At 44.9% G+C, this 26,942-nt stretch overlaps 1 protein-coding gene across 5 annotated transcripts in view; it reads left to right on the top strand.

Annotated features, from left to right (window-relative positions):
• The window catches only part of LOC143035830 (sestrin homolog), a 128,108-nt gene that overhangs the window by 90,181 nt on the left and 10,985 nt on the right, over window positions 1-26,942 (top strand). For 2 of the 5 annotated variants that reach the window (XM_076202860.1, XM_076202862.1), the window contains one exon: window positions 6,358-6,396. The exons of the other annotated variants lie outside the window; for them this stretch is intronic. In XM_076202860.1, the coding sequence (XP_076058975.1) occupies window positions 6,358-6,396 (39 nt within the window). The remainder of the gene's footprint in view (window positions 1-6,357; window positions 6,397-26,942) is intronic. 5 annotated transcript variants of the gene reach the window in all.

Genomic DNA, 26,942 nt, shown 5'->3' with positions numbered 1-26,942 from the left:
AGTGATGTCATAACTGAGGTCGGAGTCAGTCGGGTTCAGGTTGATGGGGTGGGCATAGGGATGCATTGGCGAGACAGTTTCAGTGCGCTGAGGCATATAAAGTACACAATTGGAAAGTTATAAGCCTCTTAAACTGTAACATGTAAGATTTTTCTGGTTGGAGATGTCGTAGGAATATTTTATTAATTGCTGTGACACCCCCCCCCCCCCCCGGGTAGCGAAGGACAATATCGATAAATATTTGGAGGAGTGTTGTAATATAGAGCGAAAACTCTCATCCTTGTATGGCAACACTACAAGCTTAATCAGCAGCAGCATAAATAACACCAATAACAACAACGATAACAGTAACAGCAGTAGCAGAAATACCGTCAAGTAAAGCGACAATAGCATCAACTACAGCAAGAACAACTTCAGCGATAATAACAATAATAATAACGACAGTTGTGATGGCAACACCATGTCGTCACTGATGACGTCAAAACGTTTGACTCCACGCTGTCTGTCATCGAAATATTTACAGTCGCAGCAGTAATTAATTAAAAAGCGAAAATATAACTAAACGTGCTCTTTGCGATCAGGATGTGCCGGGAGGATGAATAAAATCAACTGGCGGTAGATATAACAAAAGGAATAGTACCCGATACGAAAGGATACTAATACCGAGGTAGGTTCTTACACTATTCAGTTAAAGTAATAATAAATCGCTGTTCAAGGAGATGCATTCTTCTTTCAAATGTAGTCAGGGTGGTTTAGTGGTTATACTGCTCGGCTCAAGCTTGTTGAGTGCCTGTCATTGGGTGATGGATTTCCACAACAGTAATACACGAGATTGATTCGTCCTTGATATTTGTCCAGAATTCTTTGCCCGTGATTGTCGTAAGGAGCCGCTGGATCGGAAATGATGCCAGGAAATATAAAGAAAGATCGGGAGGAGGGGATGGGTGGGTGGGGAAAAGGGAGAAATATAAGGAAGGGGTGGAAAAGGGAGTGAGAGATAGAGGGGGGGAAAGTGAGAGGTGGGGATGGGAAAGAGAGGGATGGGAAAGGGAAAGAGAGGGAGGGTGGGGATAGAAAAGGGAAAGAGAGTGAGGGGGTGGGTAGGAGAAAGAAATAGGGGGTGGAGAAAGAGTGAGAGATATAGGGAGGGGATGGGCAGAGGGAGAGATTTAGGAAGGAAGATAAATATAGGGACTTGAAGAGGTAGAGAGAAGAGTAGAAGAAGAAGACCGGAGGCAACAAGTAGCTGCCTGACCACGCCCACATGCCCAAGACCGGCTGCTGCAGCTTGGTGGTTGGGCCGATGTTAATTTTTTTTTTAAATTGCTGATGACGTCAGCGGAACGAGGAGAAGGGGGTGTGGGGGGGAGTATTGTAATTGAGATGACCTTACAGCCCAATGGATCTTGAGTGCACGTGTGTAGACCATCCTGGTTGAGTGGTTGATTCACTGCATGTGGTTATTCGTCATCAACTTGGCGCGATATTGTCAGTTAGAGTAGAAGCACTGGCGAACCGTTGGTGGTAATAATGGTAATAGTTCTCGTTAGTTTGTTGCATCACCATTGATCCGAGGAAGGTGGCAGAGGACAGGGATAGTTCTTCATTCCACAGGTGGAGCGTTGAAAGGTGTTTTGTCTGTGTGTTTGTTGGAGGGGGGGGGGGTTGACCCCCCTCATGAGGACTGATTATGCTTCAGTGAAGCAATCCTAGGCGTAGACTCCAGCCCTTCAATCAAGTTCCTCCCCAACAACAGTTTGTCAATACAAGCTCGCTTTTGTACATTGGTATGCCGAGTGGCGTGTCTTGTTCAATCATTCTTCTCACGAGAGAAACTTGGTTAGAATCAAACAACAGCATCGGCATTTACACGTAGGGCAAAGGTAGCTGCAAAGCTATTCCTGGCTTGAGCTCTTCGTCTTCCTCGACCAAGAGGACAGAGCTAGATCGTGGCGGGGGATAATCGCCCTTATAATCCGAGGCTATAGAGCTCTTTGTCGCTCCCGGCTGCTGGTTATTATAGCATGTAAGAGCCTGGTCCTTCAAGTACGACACAGATAATGAGGAGTGTGACACTGAGGAGGGGCCATGTCAGAAGTCAAGTGTCAGTTAATAGGAGTGTCGCACGGGAGACTAAAATTCCCTGGTGTTGAATACAACAGGTGACTTCATTTTCATAAACGGCGATTGATTTGAAATTTATTGCTATTAATTTGTTGCAAAAAGGAAAACTTGTATATCGTAGATTAGTATAAGTTAAATAAGTACCACTACATCCTGATTAGATTTAACCCACTTAGATAATGATCGGATATAACGAGGTTGAATGATGGTGTGGGGAATAGAATAAGAAAGTGTCGTTTTAAAGTGTATAGTAGTACTTCTCTACTTTTGGGTTATGATGGCTGTCAACATTCGTCCACTTCTGCGGCCAAAGTAGTTATTTTTGTTCAACTGAGAAATGAGTGCTAGAATACGATGAAAGGTCCAAAACGATGGACAATTTCAGGGAAATTTTGTCAGATCGGTGTGGCCCGCTCGTCGTTGTAGTTTCCATAACGTCATAACCGTCACTCTTGTTGTCGTCCGCCTTTTCCCCTTTGTCTCTCCATCTCCCTTGTGCGCAACTCCCCACCTCCCCGACCTTCTCTTTCTCTCCCTTTCCCACTCCATTTTGCGAACTCAGTCGACTCGTCTTATGCGGCAAGGCTCTGTTCTTCTTCACCTGTTGTTGTGGCTGCGGAAGGACGAGATTGTTTTGTACATTGTCACGTCGGTGATGTATGCCCTTCTCGCACGGAGGGTGCGCGCGCGAGCTCGGCTTCCTGTTTTCCCAGCGTCTCGCTCTTGTTTTCTGTTGACCTCCGCTCCCCCCCTCTCGCCACCTACATCCTCCAGCATCGGCCTCCTCCTCCTCCTCCACCTCCATCTTCTCATCATCATCATCATCATCATCATCATCGTCGTCGTCACCACCATCATCATCCCCCCTCCATTGACAGAACGAGTGCAGACTCCCCCCCAATGTGGAGGGCGAGCTTCGTCAGTGAGTTTCGCCTAAGCCTAAGGCTACGATTACTATGGATGCGAATTCTGACGAAAATGTGTTCTGACGAATACGTCAAAAATCCTTGTCAGAACAAGGTAGTTACACTGTACGCGTTTTCTGATATTCTGATGGTCATTACGTTTCTGCCGCCCAGCAAAGATGGACGAACTTGATCAATATTTTTTTCTTGAAAAGTCCGCTAATAAAGTTAGTATTGTTAAATGGTGGAAAAACTGAACATGTCAACCATTTATTTTCTAATAGAGACGACAAAGGAGAGTTCCAAATGTTATTTCAAGAATTTTTGTCTCTCATGTCCCACAAACACCTGTTCTCGTACACAAGGCTGATCAATTTATCGTTATCCATGGTGGAATAATAAAATCAATCGAAATTCAAGGCACAAAAATACCAAAAACAGACGCAGGTCGCATGAAAAAATCAAACTTGTTTGAACGTTCAATTGGTTCTGACGACTTCGTACGTGTTCTGACGTGTTCGTTGCTGCCACTGTAAAGACACTCATTGGAATGCATGGAGTTTGTTTTTTCTTCGAATTCGTCCGAACTTGTCCGAACATATTCGTCAGAATTCGCATCCATAGTAACCGTAGCCTAAGAGGTCCAAATATTACCCCCAAAGCCAGCAGTTTCCCACTGCTGAATACAATCGCTTAGCGACGTCTGTCTAGAATGTGTGTGGGGGTGGAGGCAAACCGTTTTCATAGTAGAGGACACCTATTTATTCTGATGAGAAGGCAGCCTTCATAACCAGAGAAGGAAGCAGAAGTAGAGATTAAATGTCGCCCTATGAGAGGGTAATACACCACTTTACACATTCTACATCCAGACTCCATCCTCATTCCCCGGGAATCTTCTGTGGAAATGGTGACAAGACTCTATACTCAGGATACAATGCACTGTATATGGCATCTGGCATTTGATTTGAATGTATACTGTCAACGTATTCTGCCATTTTTGTGTGAGAGTTGGGGGCGTGTCGTAGGTGTCGCCCACCAGGCGTTAGGGTGTCACTTTGTGTCACGTCCGTGTCGGAATGCAACCTTTACTGTGTTTAGCACATTATATTGATAATGGGAATCTAATTACAGTTGTAGGAAGTTTTGGTGCAGTTGCTAGCAATCTGGGTTTCTTTTGCTTAGGGACCCCAACTCCCACCTCCCTAATCCCTCCCTCCCTCTCCCCTGAGGTGTCGCCCAAAGATAGAGTATCCCCCAAGAGGAAGAATAGATTCGTTTTACTGTTATTTAATTAGTATCACAATTCGAAAAATATACAAACATGTTGGACTGATTTGCATTCCAGTTAGTTTGCACCATAAGAGAGGTTGCGGATGTCAAAGATGTCGAGGTGTGGCACCTGGGTCGCAGGTGCCGAGAGGTCTGTGTAGTAGAGGTGTTCTTGAACACCTTCACAACAGAGGAGATACCACGGAGGCGAATAAAATCGCCTGGCGACAGTCAGAAAAAATATAAAGTAGTAACATGGTTTTTGACTTCTTTAAACCCATATGAAATAGTCGTTTGGCTTTAAACAGGGCAGACTATGTAAAGGGCGTCTGTGCTACAGACGGCACCTAGATTGAAGCACAAACCCCACACGCTACGGAAGGTCATAATCGAAAGACTGAGCACCAAACGTCCAGAAGAGATGCCACGAAAGTGAATGAAATAGTGTGGCGACAGCCAGGACAGAAGGATTACAAAGGCGGAGCATGCCGACATAAGACCTTTTGGTCCATAACTAGGTCGGATGCGAAAAAAAAATAGACATAGAAAAATAAATGATAATTAATAAAATCCAGAAAAATAAATGATAATAAAATCCATGCATAGGTATAATAATAAATTGACAGAACTAATAATGTGAATCAAGCAAATAATAAAAGACAAATTATAAAAAAATATTAAATAGTATCATCTGGTATGGAAGGGCCAGGCAAGAGAGCAGGGACCCCCTACCCCACCCCATCCCTCCAATGCATCCTAGGATGCTTTCAGCTGAATAAAACAGTTGGGAGTTCCTGAGAAATAACGGGCGGCTTGGACTAGAGCGAGTAGGCGGAGTCGTGCAGAGCGTTAGGCCTAATCTGGAGAGAAAGTCTTGGCGAAGCAGGGACGCTACCCTACAACACGGCCACGCTCGGTGTGTCACGCGTGATGCCAAAGTGTTTTATTCAGCTGACGGCTGGACTGGCCCAGAATCGGTGATCATGTCGATCTGTGTTCCATTCAGGTCCCAGGCCCGGCCTTTTTAATTGGGGAAAAAATCGCCGGGATTTTGGGTCAACAGGTGGTGTAAGGCGGAACAGTGTTGAGGCTTAAAGACGGTTACGCCAAGCAACTACTTGGGTTGAATTTTATTCATCAGTGGGACTGATCCTTGAAGGGGTGGGGTCTTGGTCGACCAGTATGTCGTTCGGGACTGCGTGCGACCCTCAACTTAATAAAATGTAATTGGCCTAATGTTCGGAGTTGAATTGAACTATAACCGTGATGAGGATGTTGATATCTTAAGGTCCAGTGTTAGGCCTAACATCCACGGTGAGAGATGTTGCATGACCACATTTGGCTGCACAGAAAGGTTTCCTTCTAATGAACAAAATCGCAAAATCGCCTGGCAACAGGCAGACCAAATCAGTCATGAATCGAGGGAAGTTAAACATTTTCCTATGCAGAGGGGAGAGAAAAATATAATTGGAAGGCATTGAAAGTCGAGTGGTATTTCTGTACCGTGTATGCAGATGGTTACAGTTACGGATTTAGACTTGGTAAAGCCCCAAGTTTTGAATATAAGAGGTCATATTAAAATGAAAAAATAACGCCAGAACCAATGTGTGGACCGAAATACCTTTGCTCGCTACAAAAAGCGGGAACGCACACATACATACGTGCGCGCGCGCACAGTTAATACTGAAAATTATAATATGATCGTATTCTCTGAATACGAAGGTAGTGAAAATGCAATTTAACCAATGCGTTTAACGATTGCATATTCATCATTTGGTTGGCTTCACTTTGGAGATGACAAAGAAAAGAAAACCGTCTCTCTATCTCTCTAGGTTTACTCAAATGGAGTGATTCTCGGTATGGGGAACTTGATAAATTTAATTTAGAAAGTAGGATAGTGTAGATTTCGTAGCATTTTTATTTGTACACGTAATTGTTTGTTTTATATCTTCATATGCTGAAAATTGATTCTTCAGATACGTGTATGCAAGGGGACTGAGTGGTGACATGAATGGCTATATGTAGATTACTTGTTTATATATATTTCTTTATTTTGCAGGTACGTATTAGCGGGGTTCCGGCGTCGCTTGCGGGCGAGGTAAGAACCTCGTTATAACGAACTCTGACGTTACACGTAGTCTTGTTGGCTTTTGATGAAAAACTTAGTAATAGGAAAGAGATTTAGCTTTAATTCTGTACTGCTCTGGGGTTTCTCTGATCTGAACAGAAAAACCTTCTGCTGACAGGAAGTATTGTAAGACTTTAAGACAGCTTCACTTGCCCATGGATGATGCAGATTATTTCTATCCTTGGAGGGAATTGGATTATTCATGGGGACGGAAGAATGCATATATTTCATGGAACTGGATCTGTTATTACCGAGAAGTACGTTTCCTGGGCAGAAATATACAGATCAGTTTCCCAAATAATTTATTATTATTCTGGTTACCGCCAGACTAGTTTATCCATCATATTCACAACACTTCCATAAGGAAGCAATGCGGGGCGGGGGCGGGGTTAAGTAATGGATAAGATGAATGCTTTGCTTGTTCTTCCAGTAATATAGTGTAGCCAAGATTTCAATAGCGAGAGATGGCGGGAGGGGGGCGGCGGTATTATCAGATTCTGTACCCGTAGATTTTAATGTTTTGAGTATATTTAGAAGAGATTGCAGAGGGGACATTCTAATGTATTGGGTCTGTGCAGAGTATTGCACATTGAACTTTGGTACATGGATAACAGCGCAAAACGTGAATACATTTGTCAACCTCGGAGGTTTCTTTGTCCCAATGACCAAGCGATTCGTCCTCTCGGCCCGAGGTTGTGGCTTTTGAGAGACAGTTTCCTTGGGAACACCAAGTAATTTTATTTCAGGAGAGGAGAAGGAAGACGTTGCGTTGGAGAATAGGAAGTTGTCTTTCAGGTTGTCTGGCGCCTTTAAGACTTGAGGTGAGTGAGAGGGAGGGAAAGAGGCAGTCTTGCTCGATAAGGTAGGAAGAGTTTAGAGAGTTTTATAAAAGCCATAAGTATTTCGTCTTCCAATTTTTTTCATTTTTTTTCCTCACGTTTTTTTTTTCGCTTTATGGGTGATGCGTTTTTCCGTGTTGGGGTGGGAGCAGGGTTTACCACAGATTTCTCCCAGTGGGGGGGAGGGGGGACGGGGAATAAGTTGGTCGTTCACTAAGCGAAAACGAAAGCTTTGGCTGAGCAGTCGAGAGCTCAGCCCAGCCTACTTGTGACGTGACGACTACTCGGCGATGCTTTTGTCGTCGTTGATGTGTTGTTCACTTCGAACCCAGGCGCTTACCTATCATTAAAATTGTGATGGAAGGGTGGGGGTCTGATTCAAGATAGTCGTATCTTAACACTGGCTTATTATTTTTCTTCTATTTTAATAATGTATATCTTTGACCTAAAATATCTAGCCTGACTGAGTGAAAGATTTTTTTCCGCTTCAATCACACGCCATTACCCTTGTTTTCCTCGATTCAGCTCCCATACAGTTGCCCTTCCCATCTCAAACAGCTCTCGACAGTATCTGTTGATTTGAGCCAACCATGAGTCCTGTGGGCGTTTCCTTTGTCCCCATTGATGGTGTAGATGGCCCTATGAGTGTGACCTAATGATAGGCGTGTTTTCCCCTGTTATAGCTCTGTGAGGACACTGTCACCTGTATTCAGTAATGAGTGGCTTCGCATACAGCAGAGACCCACTGAAGTACAATTTTTATTTTATATTTTATTATTTTTATACTGTTATCGAACGCTCAGAATAGATCAATGTCTGTTATCTCCCCTTGGGTTTGATGCAGGTCAGATAGGTGTTATCATCCTTGTCCCCGTTCACTTTCACTTTCACTTCCCATCGTCCTTCCATCTCCCCATCCATTCCCTTCCCATCACTTTCCACGTACCTTTTCCATCCCCCTTCCACTTCCCATCCATCTCCCCTCCCATTCCCTCCCCATCCCCTTCACGTGCCATCCTCTGAAGGCGGCGAGTTGCTGGCTTGACCTTTGATTCAAATCACTACAGAGGTACTTCAGGGGAACGACGGCAGCGTCCTCTTCACGTCACTGGTAAGAGTGACCAACCACTTCCACAGGCGAACTAATTGGGCGCCGTCGCGGAGCCAGGTCCTCCTCCTCCTCCTCCCCCCCCCCTCCTTGAGGCTCGAGATTTTGTTGAGGAGGACAATAAGGCCCGCGTGGTGAACTCGTGACCACCAACCACACTTCAGACTACCTTTGGGGGGGGGGGGGTCGTGTAAACTTGTTCACGTTTTCAGGATGATTTGGTGTTAGGGTTGTTTTCGTTGCTGTTGTTGTCGGTATTATCGTTTGTTTTCGTTATTTTTATGTATTTGTCATTGGGTTTATTACCCACCCCCCAAAAAAATTTAACTTCCTCACCATCCTCGTTCGCATCTTCACCCTCCTCGCCCTCATCTTCATCCTCCTCACCCTCCTCTTCATCCTCATCCTCCACTACCACCACCTTTTTTTCTAATCTCCTCCCCCCACTCGTGTAAAGAACCAAAATAAATTTCGACGTGGAGACTTTTTCTGGTGAAGGAAGAGGACGAGGAGGAACCAGCTGTAGGGTCTTTTCAGAAGATTAGGCGAAGCTTTCTAGAATGTGCAAGACATCGTAAAATGTAAATCCTCTTGCTTCATGAGATTTCGTTCAGAAGAGTAGATTCGAGGTGGTCTCCTTAAGTGAATAAAGTCGCCTGGCGGCAGACTGAATGATACACTTACGGGGCTCAAACCTCCGGTAGCTTTTATACTTGCCAACTAAAATCGTCTTGCTCTGCCTAGAACAAAATCAATCGACATCAACCAGTATATAATAAATGTAGAAGTTGTTTGAACCCATTCAGAAGAAGCCATAACCAAATCTGAATTAAATATTTTGGTGTTAACCGAAATAAAATCCGAAGGGGTGACTACAACGAAACTCGAGGGGTGAGCTGCTTAGCACCCAAACAGACGCGAGGGACCTCGAAGTCTCGTTGTGAGGTCATTCACCCCTTCTTCCTCCTCCCGGGAGTCGGACAAGGTCGTTAGACACTCGCTGCTACTACGGCTCCTACCCCCCCCCCTTCGTCGTCGTCGTCGTCGTCAACTGTGCTTACTCATCGTTACTGACGTGCGGGCTACCTTCTAGGGACCGTCAATTCTCTTAAGCTCGGGTTAAGTCTGTGTAATCTTCTCGGGTACTCTCCTGTAACTCAAGCTTTGTTACTCTTTCTCCCCTTCCCCCAATCCCCCCCACCTCGTCTTCTCCAGTCATCCCCCTCATTCTCTCTAATTTCTCGTTTTTTCTCCCCTTCCCGCTACACCTTCCCTCCCACTCTCCCTCGCTTCCCCTTCCCTTAACAACAACCCCCGCCTTAACATCCTTCCCCTCTCCTTTTCTCTCTCCTTCCTTCTCCTCCCCCTTCCTTATTACTGAATGGATGTTGGTGTAGTGACAACTGGTGTACATCAGCTGTCCGATCACACAAGGCAAGGGTGAAACTGCTTTCGATCAGTACTAAGCACCTCTTGGCGTAAGCTCTTCACCATTAGTCCTACTCGTCCAAATGTCGTTTGGGTGTGCGCGTGTGGTCAAAAGTGAGAACGCGAGGGCAGAGCAGCCACAGAATGCGTACAAGGACGGGGGATGGGTGAATCGTGGTGGTGGTGGTGGTGGTGGTGACGGTGGTGGTGGTGGTGACGGTGGTGGTGGTGGTGACGGTGGTGACGGTGACGGTGGGTGGGAGGGAGTGGGTAGTAGTGGTGGAAGAGGAGAAGGAAGCTATATGAAGGCACTACTGGACCTTAACTCATTCTGTTTTCTTTCATTGAGGGCACACAAACCCGAGAGCACTCGCATGTCCACATGTATTGTCGTTATGCAACACTCGTGTCCTTTGAGCGTCAACATTAAAAATGGTTAGAGGGAAAGAGAAGGGATGGGGGTGGAGGAGGTGAAACGCGCATCTCTAGGCGTCGCTGTCTTGTGAATCTTCTGCTACGGTAGACTCTCTTCCAGTAACCGACAGCAATACACGTTTACGCCAGCGTCCAAGTCGGTTCCCATTTGAAAGAACACGAACGATATGACGTCATGAGTAGGTGTTACAGTGGACTGACTGCATGTACATTCACATTCTCAGTTCCTTGTTTTCGAAGTGAATTTCCTTATTTTATACCTTGAAATGGACTGATGTGTATAAAACTATCTTTAAGGTGATGTTGAAAAAGTGAGAATCCATGAAGGTTTAGATATTAATGCATATTTGTGGATAACGTATAAAAATTGATTCATGAACAAATTAGATGTATTTCCAGACTAGAAATACCAATCCGTCCAAGACATTAGTCTGTGTTGCAACTTTTTCAACTTAATATATATATATTTTTTTCATAAAACAAACCCAGGTGGTTAGGTTTATCAAAATTAATTCCCCGCATTTGCAGATAACTGTTTGACCTTTAGCAAATGCCTCCAGCGCTTGCAGTCATGCGGTACGAATTCAAGGGTCGGGACTGTTTGTCTGCACAGATTTAAGCTGGATAACTTCAGGCATTGCAGATAAGAGCGAGTCATTTTTCCGTGGATAACGTTTCACAGTGCTAAATCCCGAACTTGGCTAGAATATATAAATCGAGCTTCATGTTCAGAAAATATGCAGTGAATCTTTATCGCCTCGGTTTGAGGACAATTACTTAACCCATAAGTGTCGACGAGTAATGTCATATCGTTTAGTTTCTTACCCAGGTTCAATACCTCGACCTACTTGTAGGCGAATCGAAGTTAGGCCAAAATCTATAAATAACAATATCGTAATGAAGGTTGTTCCCATCTGATTCAAATAGTTTTGTGTTAGAGCACAAGCTTTCAACGCCGGTGTTGTCTTCAGGTAAGAGGAATTATTTGGTCGTAGTTGCTCACTTATCAGCGACCGAGGCTCCATCCTTTAACAGCCGGGACACGTGGCACTAACCTGCAACCGTTGCGATATTTCATTATTATAGTTATTGTTATTATTACCATTTATTATTCTATTTTTATTTTTCACGAGAAGAGCGCGAGCTCTACGAAATAATCCATTGGCTGTGGGGTCTCAATAATTGAATAAAAGTCTAATGACAATTTGAAATTTTGTGTAAAGAATACCACCAAAGCTGTGATTTAGTTTGAGGTTTGACGGGGGGGGGGGGCTGAACTGAATAAAATAGATTAGCGGCAACCAAAAAAATAACATTCGTCGCAATCTACTGGCACATGATCATGCCGTGATAAATCTACGGTAGGAACTGATTAATTTCACATTGTGAAACTCTCCTTATCTCCTTCCTTTCTCTTCCTCCAACCACCCCCTTCCCCTTTTGTCTCTTCCTCCAGTCTCCCTTCCCTCTTGCCTTCCCCTATCCCTCCCTTAACCTTCTGCTCCCTCACATTTGATATTCTAACTCGTCTGCCCATTTTCTTTGTGGCAGCTCACACCCTGTCGGTTCATCACACCTTTCACCTTTTTTTTTCTTGCCTGCCTTTCACCTCTTTAATTTCATCCATGTTCCTTCATTCACCCCACGTACTCGCCTAACACACACACACTCTTTGTCAACTCCTGGGTGATCCCCCCCTCTGCTGAATAAAATCGTCTGGCGGCTGTTAGAACAGATGCATCGGTGAGAGGAAAGAGGGCCTTGGGCGGGTGTGTTCCGTTCCGTTCCTTTTCACCATGACACGGGTGGTGCCTCCCATCACGCTCGGATGTAGGTCACGGGGAAGTTGACCTGTGTCACCTTACGCACGCGCACATGCACGCCTATACGCGCACGCGTGTGTGCTTGGCAGATATGAACACGTTTCTATCCATTGGCCTTTTCTTTGACTCTTTTTTCTCTCGTTCTCACTTTTACTCTAGTTTTCTTTAGCCTCTCTTGCATTCTTATGTTTTCGTTCTTTCTCTGGATACACACCCTCACCCATAACCAGTTTCTCCTTGTCCCACCCAGTTGTCAAGACTTGAAGGGTAGAAAAGAGTTGAGGTCGATGACTTCATTTCTTTCGCGCCGGTAGACAGTTGCTGTCCTGTCAACTTGGACTAGTCTGGTGCTGACGCTGCGGTCAGTCAACTCTAGAACCACGACTAAGCCTATACAAAGTCTCTCCACGTGCAAGGAAGGCGGGGCTTGTGTGACGTCATGTCGACTCGGACGACATTTCCAACGAATGTCACCACCATTTGTATCCTTTTTATTTATTTATTTTTTTTTTTTTGTGGTTCAAATTTGAAACGGTGCAAGAAAACTACGCCTGGCTTGAAATATGGGCTAACTTGGGCTGCTTCTTGGTTGCCCCCATCGTCGTGTAGGGCAAGGCTTCGAACGGCTATTCTTCCTTGTATTTGGTAGCTTGACTAAAGTTGAAATGTTCGGCCACATTTCTTGCCATATCATAACATGACTGGTGGTATTTGCAAGGTTTTAAATATTTTCCAGATTTACTAGCACTGGCATAAATGTAGGACTAGCCTCTACATACGTATACGTAACCAAATATATGACTTGTTACTTTGTAATTATAATTCCCATTATTGTAATATCGTCACGGTTGTCCTGAAAATACGGCCTTGCATTCCACGCAGCTTCAATAGGCACACTGTGTTCTGTTGAGGGACACGCGTAAGAATGTGTGCTTTATATAATCCGTATAGTTTCGATTTTTTTTATTGTTGGATAAAATCGTCTGACGTTAACTAACTCAAAATATTTGTATAATATATGAATGATTTATAGTATGCCCTTCTGTGGCACAAAGGCGCGGTAGGCTTCGTTACCAGCCCCATCTCCAGATGTCATTCCTCCAAGTTGTCTACACACGTAGGCTGGCTGTCATTAAAGGCCTCACAGTCACGTTCCATGGTTTCAAATTTTATTCAATATCGTTTTTATTCCTTAGGAAAATTGAAACAAGAAAGTTATCAAGAATATCGAATATCCGTCATTTTGGGGGAAATGGCGGAAAGTTGGTGCCCCTGCGTGACACCACGTTGCCATGTAGTGTATAAAAATTTTATTTTCTTAAGCAGTCCGCGGCACTTTCATCTGCTCAGACACGCTAACATAACAGAGGAAATAGTGTGGAGATTTTTGTTTTCTTTTTAATTAAATTCATTTATCTTTATTTTGAATCGATATTTATGTACAAACCTAAACTCGACAATAGATATTCTTTAGATGAGTAAGGATAATGTGTCCATTGTCTTTGGGAGCTGGAATACTTAGTCGATGTGTGGTCTCCTCCTTTATAACTTGTTCATAGTTTTTGTCTACCAGGCATGAGAAAACCATAAAGGAGTAGTGATAAAGATCGTGGTTATGACTTGGGGAAGTGATGGTATGAATATTTTCTTAACAATAACCAGCGTTTCTATCCTTGAGGACTATCGCACTGTAGAGGCAGAGACGAAGTGGTCAAGGAGGGATAGTAAGAGTTAAGGATTCACTAATATTTTACTGTTGTATTTTAGTCTGTAATCAAAACATTCTGCGTGACTGATTCGTAGGGGTATCACTAAAGGGCTTCGAGTATTGACTAAAGATTTAGGCATTAACCCCATACAGTGTGTGTGTGAGAGAGAGAGGCAGGCAGGCAGGCAGGCAGGCAGGAAGTCCTCATCACTGAAGTGTGCCTTAGATGAATAAAATCGTATGGCGACAGTCGGAATGAATAGTGTCTTGAAGTCCAATAAAACTATATATACACATATACATAACAAACGAAAATAATTTAAAATATTAGATTGAAAAAGAATTGCCACAAGCGATGACCATGGCCGTAACCAGGAAGGATATCAGCGCGCGGCTAGCCACCTGCTATCCTCCTCCTCGTGCTGCCAGCCTACTAGAATGCCAGCCAGTTGAATTGGAATTCTCGACAAGTGTAAGCCGATGCGGCTGCTGGGCGTCGTCGGCAGTGGCTGCCTGCAGTACCGGATACTTCGAGGTCGTCCTGTGTGCGGTAGTAGGTCGCCTAAGAAGAAGAAAAAAAACGCGCGCGCGCACACACACACACACACACACACACACACACACACACACACACACACACACACACACACACACACACACACACACATACAGTATAGGATTTTTCTACCCTCCCCCGTTCTCTCCTCCCTTCCTCCCCTCTGTAGAAATTCCACCAATAATTTATCCTGATGTTACCCTGATCATCCCTAAATTGAGTGTTTAAAATATTTTTTAATATGCCAAAAAGTTCAAAGCTAAAAATAGAATCGTTAAGTTAAAAAAAAATACATGTATCAAGTTCGCCCAGACTAGTGTACCCTTACGTTAACTGTCACGAGAGTCTTGGCCTGAGGCGAAAAGGAGTCCTTTAAAAGACACTTTTTTTCGCAGTCTGTTCAGAGCCTTTGGAATAAATAGTATTTAAAATTGAAAAGTGGGATACCTGAAACTAACAAAAAAAAAAAAAAAAATCGCAGCTTGTTTAGGCGAAAAAAAAAGAATCCTTTGTGACAATTTCTTACGAAGTCTTGGTTGGGAAAAAAAAATGTCGACAAAATTCGGTGGGGCGCCCAGTGCGTCCTTAGTGCAGACGACGATGTACGATGACCTACAAAACGTCCGAATTTCAGTGTGGAGTGCATCGTTCTTGCCACGAAATGTATTCCTAAAACTACATCGGGCAGATGATGGCGTTGTGCACGGTTTGGGATAATAACCAAAGAAGTATTATTTATTACATTAACGATTTAAGAATTAATACAATAATCAGGGAATTGCCAGACAAGAATATTCTAGACGCGGAGTGATTAGACATCGCGCATCGGGCACCCACCAGTTCCTTGACGGAGTTCATCGTCGAGCTTGTGGTTCGGGGAAGTCTTAAGAGTTTATTCAGGGGCCTTAGGTCCTTGAAGCAGAGTCGGGAGTTGCCCTAGGGGTAGGCGTGAGCTCTTGTTGGGTTACGTAATGTTTGTGGGCAAGTCTAATAAGGGATGGGTAGCATGCCTAAATAAAGGTAGTCAGCTAAGTAATTTCTTCAAGAAAAGGTAGAGCCGAAGGTGAGAAAGAAAAACTAAGGAAAACAAAACAAATTTTAGATGAAAAATAAAGGAGAATGAAAAACTATCAGCAGCAAAGCTTAAGAAACGAGCGAGGCAAATGCTGGATCATTATACATCACTGCAGAAGAAATTAAACGTATGAATGTTTTCAGCATTATTTACACATTAAAATTACGGCGAATTTCTGTCGCAGCCATGAATATACGTAAACAAATAATCTCCCGGAACTTCTGGATAATGTGGTAATTATTCATTCTAGGTAAAGGGGTGATTAATTATCCCAGGTAATTGCCATAATGCAGTCGAGAACGCAACAAACCGTATAGAAGACAGTCTACAATTGAAGTCAGTTCATATGAACATCTGAACATAATGTTCTTCACTAATGTTGAAGATTTTCATCTCCAGTGTCGTTTACAAACATTGATGATTCTCTCCCTTTCTCCCCCACTCGTTCTCTCTGACTCTCTCTCTCTCTCTCTCTCTCTCTCTCTCTCTCTCTCTCTATATATATATATATATATATATATATATATATATATATAATATACATCCTCTCGCCCTTCTCCCTCTCCCCCCCTCTCTCTCTCCCTCCCTCTCTCCCTCCCTCTCTCTCTCCCTCCCTCTCTCCCTCCCCCCTCTCTCTCCTCCCTCTCACTCCTCCCTCTCTCACTCCTCCCTCACCTCCCTCTCTCTCCTCATTCCCTCTCCCTCTCCTTCCTTCTTCCTCTCCTTCCTTCTTCCCTCTCCTCCCTCCCACCCTCTCCTCCCTCCATCCCCTCCCTCCATCCCCTCCCTCTCTCTCCTCCCTCTTTCTCCTCTCTTTCTCCTCTCTCCTCCCTCTCTCTCTCTCCTCCCTCACCTCCCTCTTTCTCCTCTCTTTCTCCTCTCTCCTCCCTCTCCTCCTCCCTCTCTCTCTCCTCCCTCTCTCTCTCCTCCCTCTCTCTCTCCTCCCTCTCTCTCTCCTCCCTCTCTCTCTCCTCCCTCTCTCCCTCACTCCCTCTTCCCTCCTCCCTCTCTCTTCCCTCTCTCTCTCTTCCCTCTCTCTCCTCCCTCTCTCCTTCCTCCTCCCCCTCTCTCTCTTTTCCCTCTCTCCCTCTTTCTCTCCTCCCTCTCTCCTCTCCCTCTCTCTCCCCTCCCTCCTCCCTCCCTCTCTCTCTCCTCCCTCCTCCCCCTCTCTCTCCTTCCTCCTCTCTCTTTCCTCCTCTCCCTCTCTCTCTCCTCCCTCCTCTCTCTTTCCTCCCTCTCCCTCCTCCCTTTCCCTCCCCCTCTCTCTCTCTCTCTCTCTCCCCCCTCTCTCTCTCTCCCCCCTTGTCTCCCTCTCTCTCTCCCCCCTTGCCTCCCTCTCTCTCGCTTTCCTCCCTCTCTCTCGCTTTCCTCCCTCTCTCTCTCTTTCCTCCCTCTCTCTCTCTTCCCTCCCTCTCTCTCTCTTCCCTCCCTCTCTCTCTCTTCCCTCCCTCTCTCTCTCTTCCCTCCCTCTCTCTCTCTCTCTTCCCTCCCTCCCTCTCTCTTCCCTCCCTCCCTCTCTCTTCCCTCCCTCCCCCTCTCTTCCCTCCCTCCCTCTCTCTTCCCTCCCTCCCTCTCTCTTCCCTCCCTCCCTCTCTCTTCCCTCCCTCCCTCTCTCTTCCCTCCATTCCTCTCTTTCCTCTCTCTCTCTCTTTCCTCCCTCTTACTATTTCCTCCCTCACTATTTCCTCCCTCTCACCATTTCATCCCTCTCACCATTTCATCCCTCTTTCTTTCCTCCCCCCCTCTCTCTCTCTCCATCTCTCTCTCTCTCTCTCTCTCTCTCTCTCTATCTCTCTCTCTCTATCTATCTCTCTCTATCTCTCTCCTTTCCCTCTCCTCCCTCTCTCTCTCCTTTCCCTCTCCTCCCTCTATCTCACCTCTCGCTCTCCTCCCTCTCTCTTTGTATATCTCTCTCCTCTCTATCTGCTCTCTCTCTCTCTCTCTCTCTCTCTCTCTCTCTCTCTCTCTCCCCCCCCTCTTTCCCCCTCTCCCTCTCTCTCCCTCTCTCTCTCCCTCTCTCTCTCCCTCTCTCTCCCTCTCTCTCCCTCTCTCTCTCCCTCTCTCTCTCTCTCTCTTCCCTCTCTCTTCTCTCTTCCCCCTCTCTTTTCTCTTTCTTTCCTCTCCTCTCTCTCTGTCTCTCTCTCTCTCTCTCTCTCTCTCTCTCTCTCTCTCTCTCTCTCTCTCTGCCAAGATTTGTGGTCTAATAGGCAAGGGAATTTTGTCTTATCATAGATGTGAATTGAAATTAGCAACGCGTCTGTACTTGTATTGCAGTGCAAGGCGTGTTCAGTTGCTATTTCTGAATATAACAGCTATACAGTGTAACCTTGTTTCAAAGTCCTGAACTACCTTTAGTGTCTTTACAATAAACTATTGAATAAAGAAATAATTGTGCGTCTTTGAGTATGAAGAATGTTTTCATACCAGGAAGTCCTTTCGACTGGAAATTGAAACGCTAAATAGTTTAGTAAGTTAAGTTCCCCGGTCATCTGATTTTTTGGACATTTGTCTAGATCTGTTCGGTGATCGCAAAGACGTCCGGTATTCATATTTACATAATGTTGTCTCGGTTAGCATATATTACATAATGTTCTCGATTATCGGGGAAATGGCCGGACGACGTGGGTATTTCCCGGACAACGTGGGGAAAAGTCCGGGGATGACTTGTGATCCGGAGCAGACCCAGAATTATGCAGTTGCCGGACTACCGAGGTGGGGTATAATTAAAGATGAATAAATAGGGGGGAGGCAAACGTCATTGTACGACATCCCGCAACGAAAGGAAAAGTGCCACCCGGCACGGAAGGCATCGAGGAGACCACCGCTGCTGCCACATTGTGTAACGTGACCTTGCTTTGGCCCCTGCCGGTCTACAGACACCCGAGTTTTCCGGGCGGGACGCGGATCGGCTTGCCCGGACCGAGTAACCGGACCCGGCTTACGTAACCCGGGTATGGACGAGACTGACCTCCCCCCCCCCACCTCCCGCTTCTCCCTCGGTGCTCGCCCCTTCTTACTACTCTTATGCCCTCCTTCCCTTTCCCTTCCTACCCTCCTTCTCTCCCTTCCTACAATCCTTCTCTCCCCTCCTACCCTCCTTCTCTCTCTTCCCTCTCTGTCTCTTGCCCCCTCCAACCCTCTTGCCCCCTCCCACCCACCCTCTCTTCCTCCTTTCCTTCCTCTCCCCTACCTTCCTCCCCCCTACCTTCCTCCCAATCCTTCCACATCCCCATCCTTCCTTCCTTTTCTCTCTCTTGCTCGCTCCCTTCCTTCCTCCCTCGCTCCCCTTCACATCCATTCCACCTGTACCTGTTCTCGTCCCTTTTGTGTTCCGCTCCTTCATTCCTTCCTTCCTCTGGCCACTCCCAATAAACTCGTTTGGTGCTAACCAGAACAAAGTCTTTGAAGGGAGACACGGAGTCTTGGTGACTCGACGCTCGGAATCCGTCAAATATAATCGCAAAGTTTCCAGTCTGCATATTAGTGATGGCAGTTTAATCATATTTGATTTTTCATTATTTTTTCTTTGTTTACGGTTTTGTTTATCGATTCAGTAAAAAAAATGAATTCTGTAAAACAAGGGTCTTTTATGCCAAATTATTAGTCTGCATAGAAAAGAGAATCCCATAAATATTAGAAATTCGCGAAGGTCGACTATGTGAAGTTCATTGTGGTTGTCGCTGTCCAGTGGGGGAGGGGGGATCGACCACGTGGGGGATAAGTCGCATCTGCACGGAAAACATTGCGATGGGTCTGGAATCTGCCTGGGAGCTTGTTTAGGATTAGGTGAAGGACGAGTGCGACTTTTCGATACCCAGACGCCGCTCTCCCTCTCTCTCTCTCTCTCTCCCTCTCTCTCTCTCTCTCTCTCTCTCTCTCTCTCTCTCTCTCTCTCTCTCTCTCTCTCTCTCTCTCTCTCTCTCGGCCCTTCCCTCCCTCTCTCCCCCTTATTGTTATTATTATTTATGGGGGGAGGGGGGCTTACTGTCCCCTCTCTACTTTTTTGCCATTGTTCCCTTCTCTCAACAGCGTTTCGCCATTTCCAGTTCTCATCCGGAGCCTTCCACATCTGGAAAAATCTATTCACCTAAAACTCCCCTGTGATCCGCCACTCATCCCTCATCATTTGCTCAGGATCACCCTTACGGTTTCCCGGTTATTCAGAATCAGTTTTCCGGAATGTCTTGATATCCGGGGTCTCCCTCTCCGATCCCCACCTGCTCCTGTGCTTCCCTCCTCTCACTCTCACTCTCTCTCTCTCTCTCTCTCTCTCTCTCTCTCTCTCTCTCTCTCTCTCTCTCTCTCATCTGCTCTTTGGCATCTTTCTCTCCTCGCCCTATCTGTCCTACTTCAACCATCCCTCCTCCTGCAGAAGGCCTGGCACCATCGACCCACATTACGTTCGCATCCCTTGATCACCTTCGCTCTTCTCTTCTTCCTCTCCCTTTCATCCTCCTCCTCCTCCTTCACCCCCTTCTTAGATTTCCATCCCCTTCGGCTTTGCCTCTTTCGCACTCCTCTGCCCCTCTTCTTCCCTCCCTCCATCATCCATCCATATCCATCTGTCAATTCTTAATTCTCCCTCTTGCTTTTCCTTCCGCACAAGTTGAGTGCACTTCTTTTGACGGGTCACACCAGTTACCTTCATGTGCCCGTGCCAACAGTTTTTTTTTTTCTTTTTCTCCGGTCGTCTTTACTCCCTTTCCTTTAACATGTAGCCTCCCCTCCTCCCCCCCGCCACCTCAGCTTTCCTACTAAACTGTTGAACCTCTGACATAGAAGACGTTATTGGGTGGGCAATTAGTGGTGAAACTGTGGTAGCCGCGTCTCCATTGACCGCGCTGAGCGGGAGGCGGAATATGGTATTCACGACAAAGCACATGATTATTATGATTGGCTCAATGATTGCTGACGTCACAGCCTCCGCCGCTGTGCCCAGGGCTAGCTGCACTGTGATTGGTCCGCAAGACGGAGGCAGAAGCCTATTTAGTTGCCAGGTGAGGCGCACCCAGGCCTCCCACTGAGCATGTCGAGAACAGGCGGCGTTCATTGCAGGGCTAGGAGTCTTCGTCAAGTGGTTTGTTTTCGCGTTCCGGTGTCTATTAGAACGCGTGCGTTTTCTTCCCAGACATGACGACAACAACCATCAGCGCCATCTCGCGCGTGGCTAAGGAAACACGGCGGGCAAGCACGAATGTTTGGTCGGAGGTTGGCAAGCTTGACGTTGGTTTATTGATTTTATTGCCTGAATGCCCAGTTTACACTTGGTCGGGTCTACATATATGTCAGGGTGACCTTGTATTCTTTGTCGAGCTTTTATTATATTTTTTCTTCCGGGGGTACAACATGTTTAAACAAATATAGTCGTTGGATATTTTATATTGGGCATTGTCATTGTACCCTAAAACTACGGGGAGGGGAGAGGTTCTCCAACCGAATGAAATACTCTGGCTGCGACAAGAAACGTATATGAAAGACTAACCCCATTCAAGCTTAATAGGTATATTTTAACACAACTGAATTTTTCTTGGGCTGAATGAAATGGTTCGCCGACGAAAGAATATACAAGGACGACCGCTGTTGTCGACGGGTTGATTATAATGCATATATACAAGGCCTCTTGGACAGCGACCAAATTTCCGTCCTGCCTTGACGAGGCCGGGGGCCCACGTTTGAAGCGGCTGTTAATAATCGCAATCTGACTGGAAATTGTGGGGATGAATCTGAAGTTTGTCTGGAAGCTTGCCAGTTTAGGTTATTTCGTCCCAGATTACACTTCTGTCCTTGGGAGTCTACTATCGAGCTGAAGAGGTGGCAATGGAGAAATCTACGGGAGGCGGAAGAAAGAAGGGACAAAAGTTGAGTGTTCAGTCTCTCTCTCTCTCTCTCTCTCTCTCTCTCTCTCTCTCTCTCTCTCTCTCTCTCTCTCTCTCTCTCTCTCTCTCTGAGAATAGGCTTCTGCAAAAGAATCCTGCGTGATGGTCCGTGTCATTGAGGTCTTGAAAAATATTGAATACATGAAATGTATGTTGTCGGTAGTATAAAAAAGGCCTTCCCAGGGAGTAACCCGGAGATGAATACGTAAATTAATCTAAGTGGTTCAGCAGAAGGAAAAGATTAGTCACTACGGAAAGGAATGAAGAGGTTCAATTATCTTGGCAACGAGGTTCTCGTCTCTGGTGAGTGTTTACGAAGTTCATTTAGACGACTGTTTGTCCTGCTGAGTTGTCTAATCCTGACTGAAGTTTTTAGCAGCGTAGTGCAGAGTTGGCATGAGTCCCGCGTGACGATCCTTTGCCCTGAGATGTTGCTTGTGTGTTCATGGAAACGGGTGTGTATGCAAAGGTTGCTAAGAATTAACAGTAATAATCTGTTCGTTTCACATTACCAAAGAATAGTGTGCACTGTTGCCACATCCCAAAGAATTGTAGGAGCTGATGGAGCTGTTAGACCAAAGTTGACTCTGTTCAATTTTTCCGCTGCCTGGGGTTTTTCCCCGCAAATTATATGTATCTCTTGACGGCAGGTAGAATAAGCACTACAGGTTGTAGGACGCAGCGAAAGAGAAAAAAAAATTCACTTCAGTTGTACCTCTTTGGCCAATTAGAATTGTCCTCCGTCAAAACAAAATTGGTAAAGGACGTCACTGACACGATTAAAAGGGTAACATAAAGGGTCTCTCTCTCTCTCTCTTTCTCTCTCTCTCTCTTTCTCTCTCTCTCTCTTTCTCTCTCTCTCTCTCTCTCTCTCTCTCTCTCTCTCTCTCTCTCTCTCTCTCTCTCTCTCTCTCTCTCTCTCTCTCACACACACACACACACACACACACACACTTGCACTCTGTGTCTTGCATATGTATTAGGTTCTCCTGTATGATTACCTGTGTCGGACGCGGGTCGCTGTGTTAGATGGCCGTATCGTCCATGGTTGTAGGGGCAATGTCCGGACAGTCTCCGGTGATGGGGGCCGCCCTGTTATGATATGGGTGGATGGGTCAGGGTAGTTGGGTCCGTGGGTGCGGATTTGGGGAGATGATGATGGTTGTAGTAAAGTGGGGGAGTTGGGGGTGGAATATTGTTGCTGAAATATTCGTTTCTCTTTCTGTACTCTTGATACTGTTATTTTGGTTATCATTTTGATGGGTACTGCATTTGAGGCTCCAGGATTCATTTGTTTCATTTCACTTTTCTTAGGTTCACAGTAATAATAAAACTGCTGCTGAAGCCCTGTCATTGTATTCAGCTGAGGCTGATGGGTGTTTCATACATGGAGACTCCTGGAATAGCTCTTTGCTCATGAACCACTTGCATTATGCACTTCTGTTGATCGACCTCGTGACTGTCTTTTTAAAGAATCCACCAGCTCCCACTAGTCCGTGGTTTCCCATCTGTAATGTCCCTCGAGCGTTCTGGGGATCCCAGGTTGAGAACTAATGATCGTCTGGCGTTGAAGACAAAATGTGTAGACCTAGATAACGTCAGGACACCATCGGTTATGGTTCCCATCGATCTTATTTTCTCGACAATCCGGATCCCCAACGTTTCTACAGTGTAGACGTTACGAGTATACCTTATCTAGTCGCACAAACCTGCCCATCCTCGTATACCAATCTACCTAGCCTGCCGTCCTACCCAGTCTGCTGCCTCCCCCTCCCACACCGACCTATCTAGCCTGCCCACACACACATCCTCGGCCTCTTGCAGCGCAGGTTCAATCTGGCCGTGAATGGATACGGTTGCTAAGGAAGAGGAGGAAAATGAACATTTTCCTTTTCTTTCGTCTTGTTTGCATCCACCCCCATTTCCAGTCCCCTCCCACCAAATCCACTCCCCTTCCTTCCCACACATTATCTTCCCTCACCATTCCCCCTTATCCTTTTCCCTCCCCTCTTTCCCACTCCTCCCCTCTCTCTCACTCCCCCTGTTGGCAGTGGTAACCTTACATCCGAATAAAATTTTCCATTCGCCTCAAGTTTTTTGTATTCTGTGCCTACTTGAGGTGAATTAAATATACTGGCGACAACCAGAATGAGAGGAAAAGTGCCACATAGAATGGAAAGGGGTCAAAGATCGTTGGATGGTGCAATTATTGTGGTGGGAAGAGATTTGTAGCTTGTGTGTGCGCTTGCAGTGCCGCCTGACGGTTGAACTTGCGAGCCAAACAGCACGTAGCGACAGAAGCGCTTTAGCAGATCCAAGTAACCCCGTCACTACCGACGGGGGTTTCGCGGAAATGAATAAAATGGCCATGCCGGAGCCAGGTTGAAAGGGGGAAACTTCGCCCGAGCACGGAAGGGATTCGAACGTACAGGTCGTCACCCCTTTTCAACCGAGGGCGTGTCACGGAGATGTGTGAAATAATCTGACGGTGGCTAGAATAATAATAATAAAAATGACACCCGGTACTGAAGGTGTCAAATGCTGCACGGGTTTGTTTACCATGGAACCGAGGCTGGGCGGCCAACGACAGCTCTGCCTCTGAAAGCGAGGGAGACGTTTGGTTGTTCGAGTATATTTTTCAGTTTTGCTGTAATGGTGATTTGTAGTTACTTCTTTATAATATAAGTAGTCGTTATTAATTTTATTACTGTTATTATTTCACTTTTCCATAAGGCCTTTCTGAAGGTTAATCAGGGTAAGGTTTGAAACGAATTTGTCTTTGAAGTATTTTGTGAAATGTACACAACTTGAAGAAAAGGTTAGGAAATTATGACAAACATTAAATCGATTAAGTACAGGAATTACAAACCAACTATGTATAAACAAGAAAAATCTCGTGCACTGCCACGGTAGCGTCACCCAAGTTGAATAAAGTAGTTTTGGTTTTGATAAAAATTAGTTGACCACATCACCGTATTGAAAGGCTGGAATTGCTGTATGGGAGGGATGAAGGGATCTGATGTTTTAAATTCCGTCCTGAAGGTACAAAGGAATCTGCAACATGACTTAGATTGTGTATTGAAGGGAATAGAGGGATCCACAACATGTCTTGGATTTCGTATTGAACGGGGATAAACGCCTATGATACGATTCACGGTTCAGTGTTGAAAAGGGTAAAGGAATATAAGATGTCTTGGATTCAGCGTTGAGGAGGTTGAAGGATCTGTGACACGAGATGGGTTCAGTTTTGAAGGGGTAAAGGGATCTGTGAACGACTATTAAGTAAGCAAGTTTTGAAACCACGTTGGTGAAACGAATACATTAGGAACTGCTTTATTTGATACACCTCGAAAGTCAGTTGTTGCATTTAGCTTTGATTCAGGTTCAGATGTCTATAGTTTTCTTCACTATCCTAATTTTTGTAAGCAATTCTCACATTTTTTATGAAAATAAAAGTACAGGACATTTTATACAAATTGTAATTCACTCAGATTTGATAGTTACGAAGCATAACAATGAAGAAATTATTTGCCTTGTTTAGACTTCGGACTAGTCTCTACATTGTTTAAGCTTAGCGGTGCTTGAAGTTGTCGCAATGGTGCCCTGTCGTTTATCGTTTATGACGCAGTTTTTATATAACTAAATATCTTCCCCCTAATTTTAGTACACATGATAGGAGTTGTGTTCTATCTACAATTAATTTGTTATCCGCCTGGACAGTTTCTTCTAATTTGTTCCACGAAACGATGCATCCGCGCAGTTATATTTCTTAATTCTCCTCAAACATGGCGTCTTTGTAAGAAGCCTCTAGTTTACATAATAGTTTTACCTTGATGTTTTCTTCATTTTGATGCTGCCTCGTTCAGCAGTTGTTTGATGATTTTGAATATGTTTGTTTGTGTGTGTGTATGCACGCATTTACACACCATATACCTAGAACGAAATAATGTTTGTTGTTGACCATAAGGGGCGCAGTGGTGGACTGTCACTGTCAGGTTGACGGCGTGCACCTGCCTTCCTCAGTGGTCCGAGGTTGAAGCACCCACCCGATGGGACATACAGATTACAGTCGTTAGGTTAATTTTCCACGAAAAATAATGCCTGAAGATGCAGCCGCATTCTGCGGAGAGGATGTTACCTTCGGCTTAATGAAATTGTTTGGCGACAGCCGGAGCAAATGAACAAATCGTGGGTAGCAGTGGGAGTTAGTTGGTTTATGCAGTCTTTGCGTGTGGAGTTCTTGTGTTGCTACAGACCCCGCTGCTCCATCATTGCTCTGCATAGTAACAGGAACAGTCTCACATCACTGCTTTTGCAAGTCACTCCGTATCTTCTTTCCTGTCGTTGGGAAGCTCTGGAACACCCTGCAGATGCCTTCCCACTTCCCTGCAATTTGGGTTTGTTCAAAAGGTGTGGGTGTAGCAGCTGTTTTCGAGTCTTGCCATTGACCTGTTCATAATTTTTTAGTTAGTACAATGTCGTTCAGATTTGTATACACATAAAGTTCTTTTAGTTTGGTACAGTAATGTTTGTATTGGGCTTCGTAATTTCAGTTGCATTTATTTTGTACACGAGTAATTTTTGTGTTGAAATATTAGAGAAAATACTTGTAAAATTTATTAACACATCTACATATTGTAAAGTGTATGCCGATTGAATTAACTATTAACGAACCCGCACATTCTCGTTATTCTTTCCGGGGGTTTATGGGACACACAATCCTATTAATTTTGTTTTCACAGGTAAGAGCAGCTTGCGTGACCCTAGAGTTGGTAATCTGTTGTTAAAGTCGTACTTACAAGTTATCACACATCAGGCAACATGCCTAGCGTCATGTTGCACGATTCCAGTTTCTCGGAAATCTTGCCGTCAGTTAATTAATTATCCACTCCAGAAGTCGGCGGCCCCAACCGCAAAAGGAAAGAAAAGAAAACTGGAAAATTATATCCAGACACTTAAATTTAATCAGTCAAAGACGTAAATGAAGCCAAGGGATTAAATAAGTAGTTTTAGCTCTGCAACGCTGGCGTCCCGCAAGAAAAATAAATAATTAACCAGAATCTCTATCAATGGACTTCCTAATAAGGGAAGTAGCCATCCAAGACACGAACCCATCCTGTCGCCCATTTCCCTTTCATCGTAGCTCCTTGTGGAACCGGAATAAAAAGTAGAAAGTATATCACCATAGCTAATTTTTCCTCTTCACCAATCTTTTATGTTCCTAACTTTTAACGAAGTGTTTGTAATACAGCAACACGTACATTGCTGTTGATATAACCCTGTATCAAGAGCAATGTGAATAGGTTTACAGCCTGAATAATATGAATTATACTTCATTCATAATATATTTCCTGGAAAACGACATTGTAGATCCCCCTTGTGATAATTTAGTTGTCACTGTTCGTTTGTTTATTTGTAAACGTGGTTAAGGAAGAAGGGTTTTTACAGTAATTATTTTAGTGGGATTTTTACGTAGTTTTGTTATGGTATTTTTATTTTAATGTATTTCAAGGCGGCATAGGTTTTTGGGTATTCGCAATCACATGACTATTGAAGTTAGTTACAATGACAAAATATGCCTTCAAAGACAAAGCGAGATCGGATGCAGAAAAAAAGATCATGTTATTGCTATTATTTTATCCTTGCTACCTGCTACTAGATCCACGCT

The sequence above is a fragment of the Oratosquilla oratoria genome, chromosome 19 (genome assembly GCF_046742065.1).
Source record: "Oratosquilla oratoria isolate Oo_2021 chromosome 19, ASM4674206v1, whole genome shotgun sequence".
Classification (NCBI taxonomy): Eukaryota; Metazoa; Arthropoda; class Malacostraca; order Stomatopoda; family Squillidae; genus Oratosquilla; species Oratosquilla oratoria.
The sequence above is the reverse complement of the archived record's forward strand: the minus strand, read 5'-3'. Positions and strand labels throughout refer to the sequence as shown.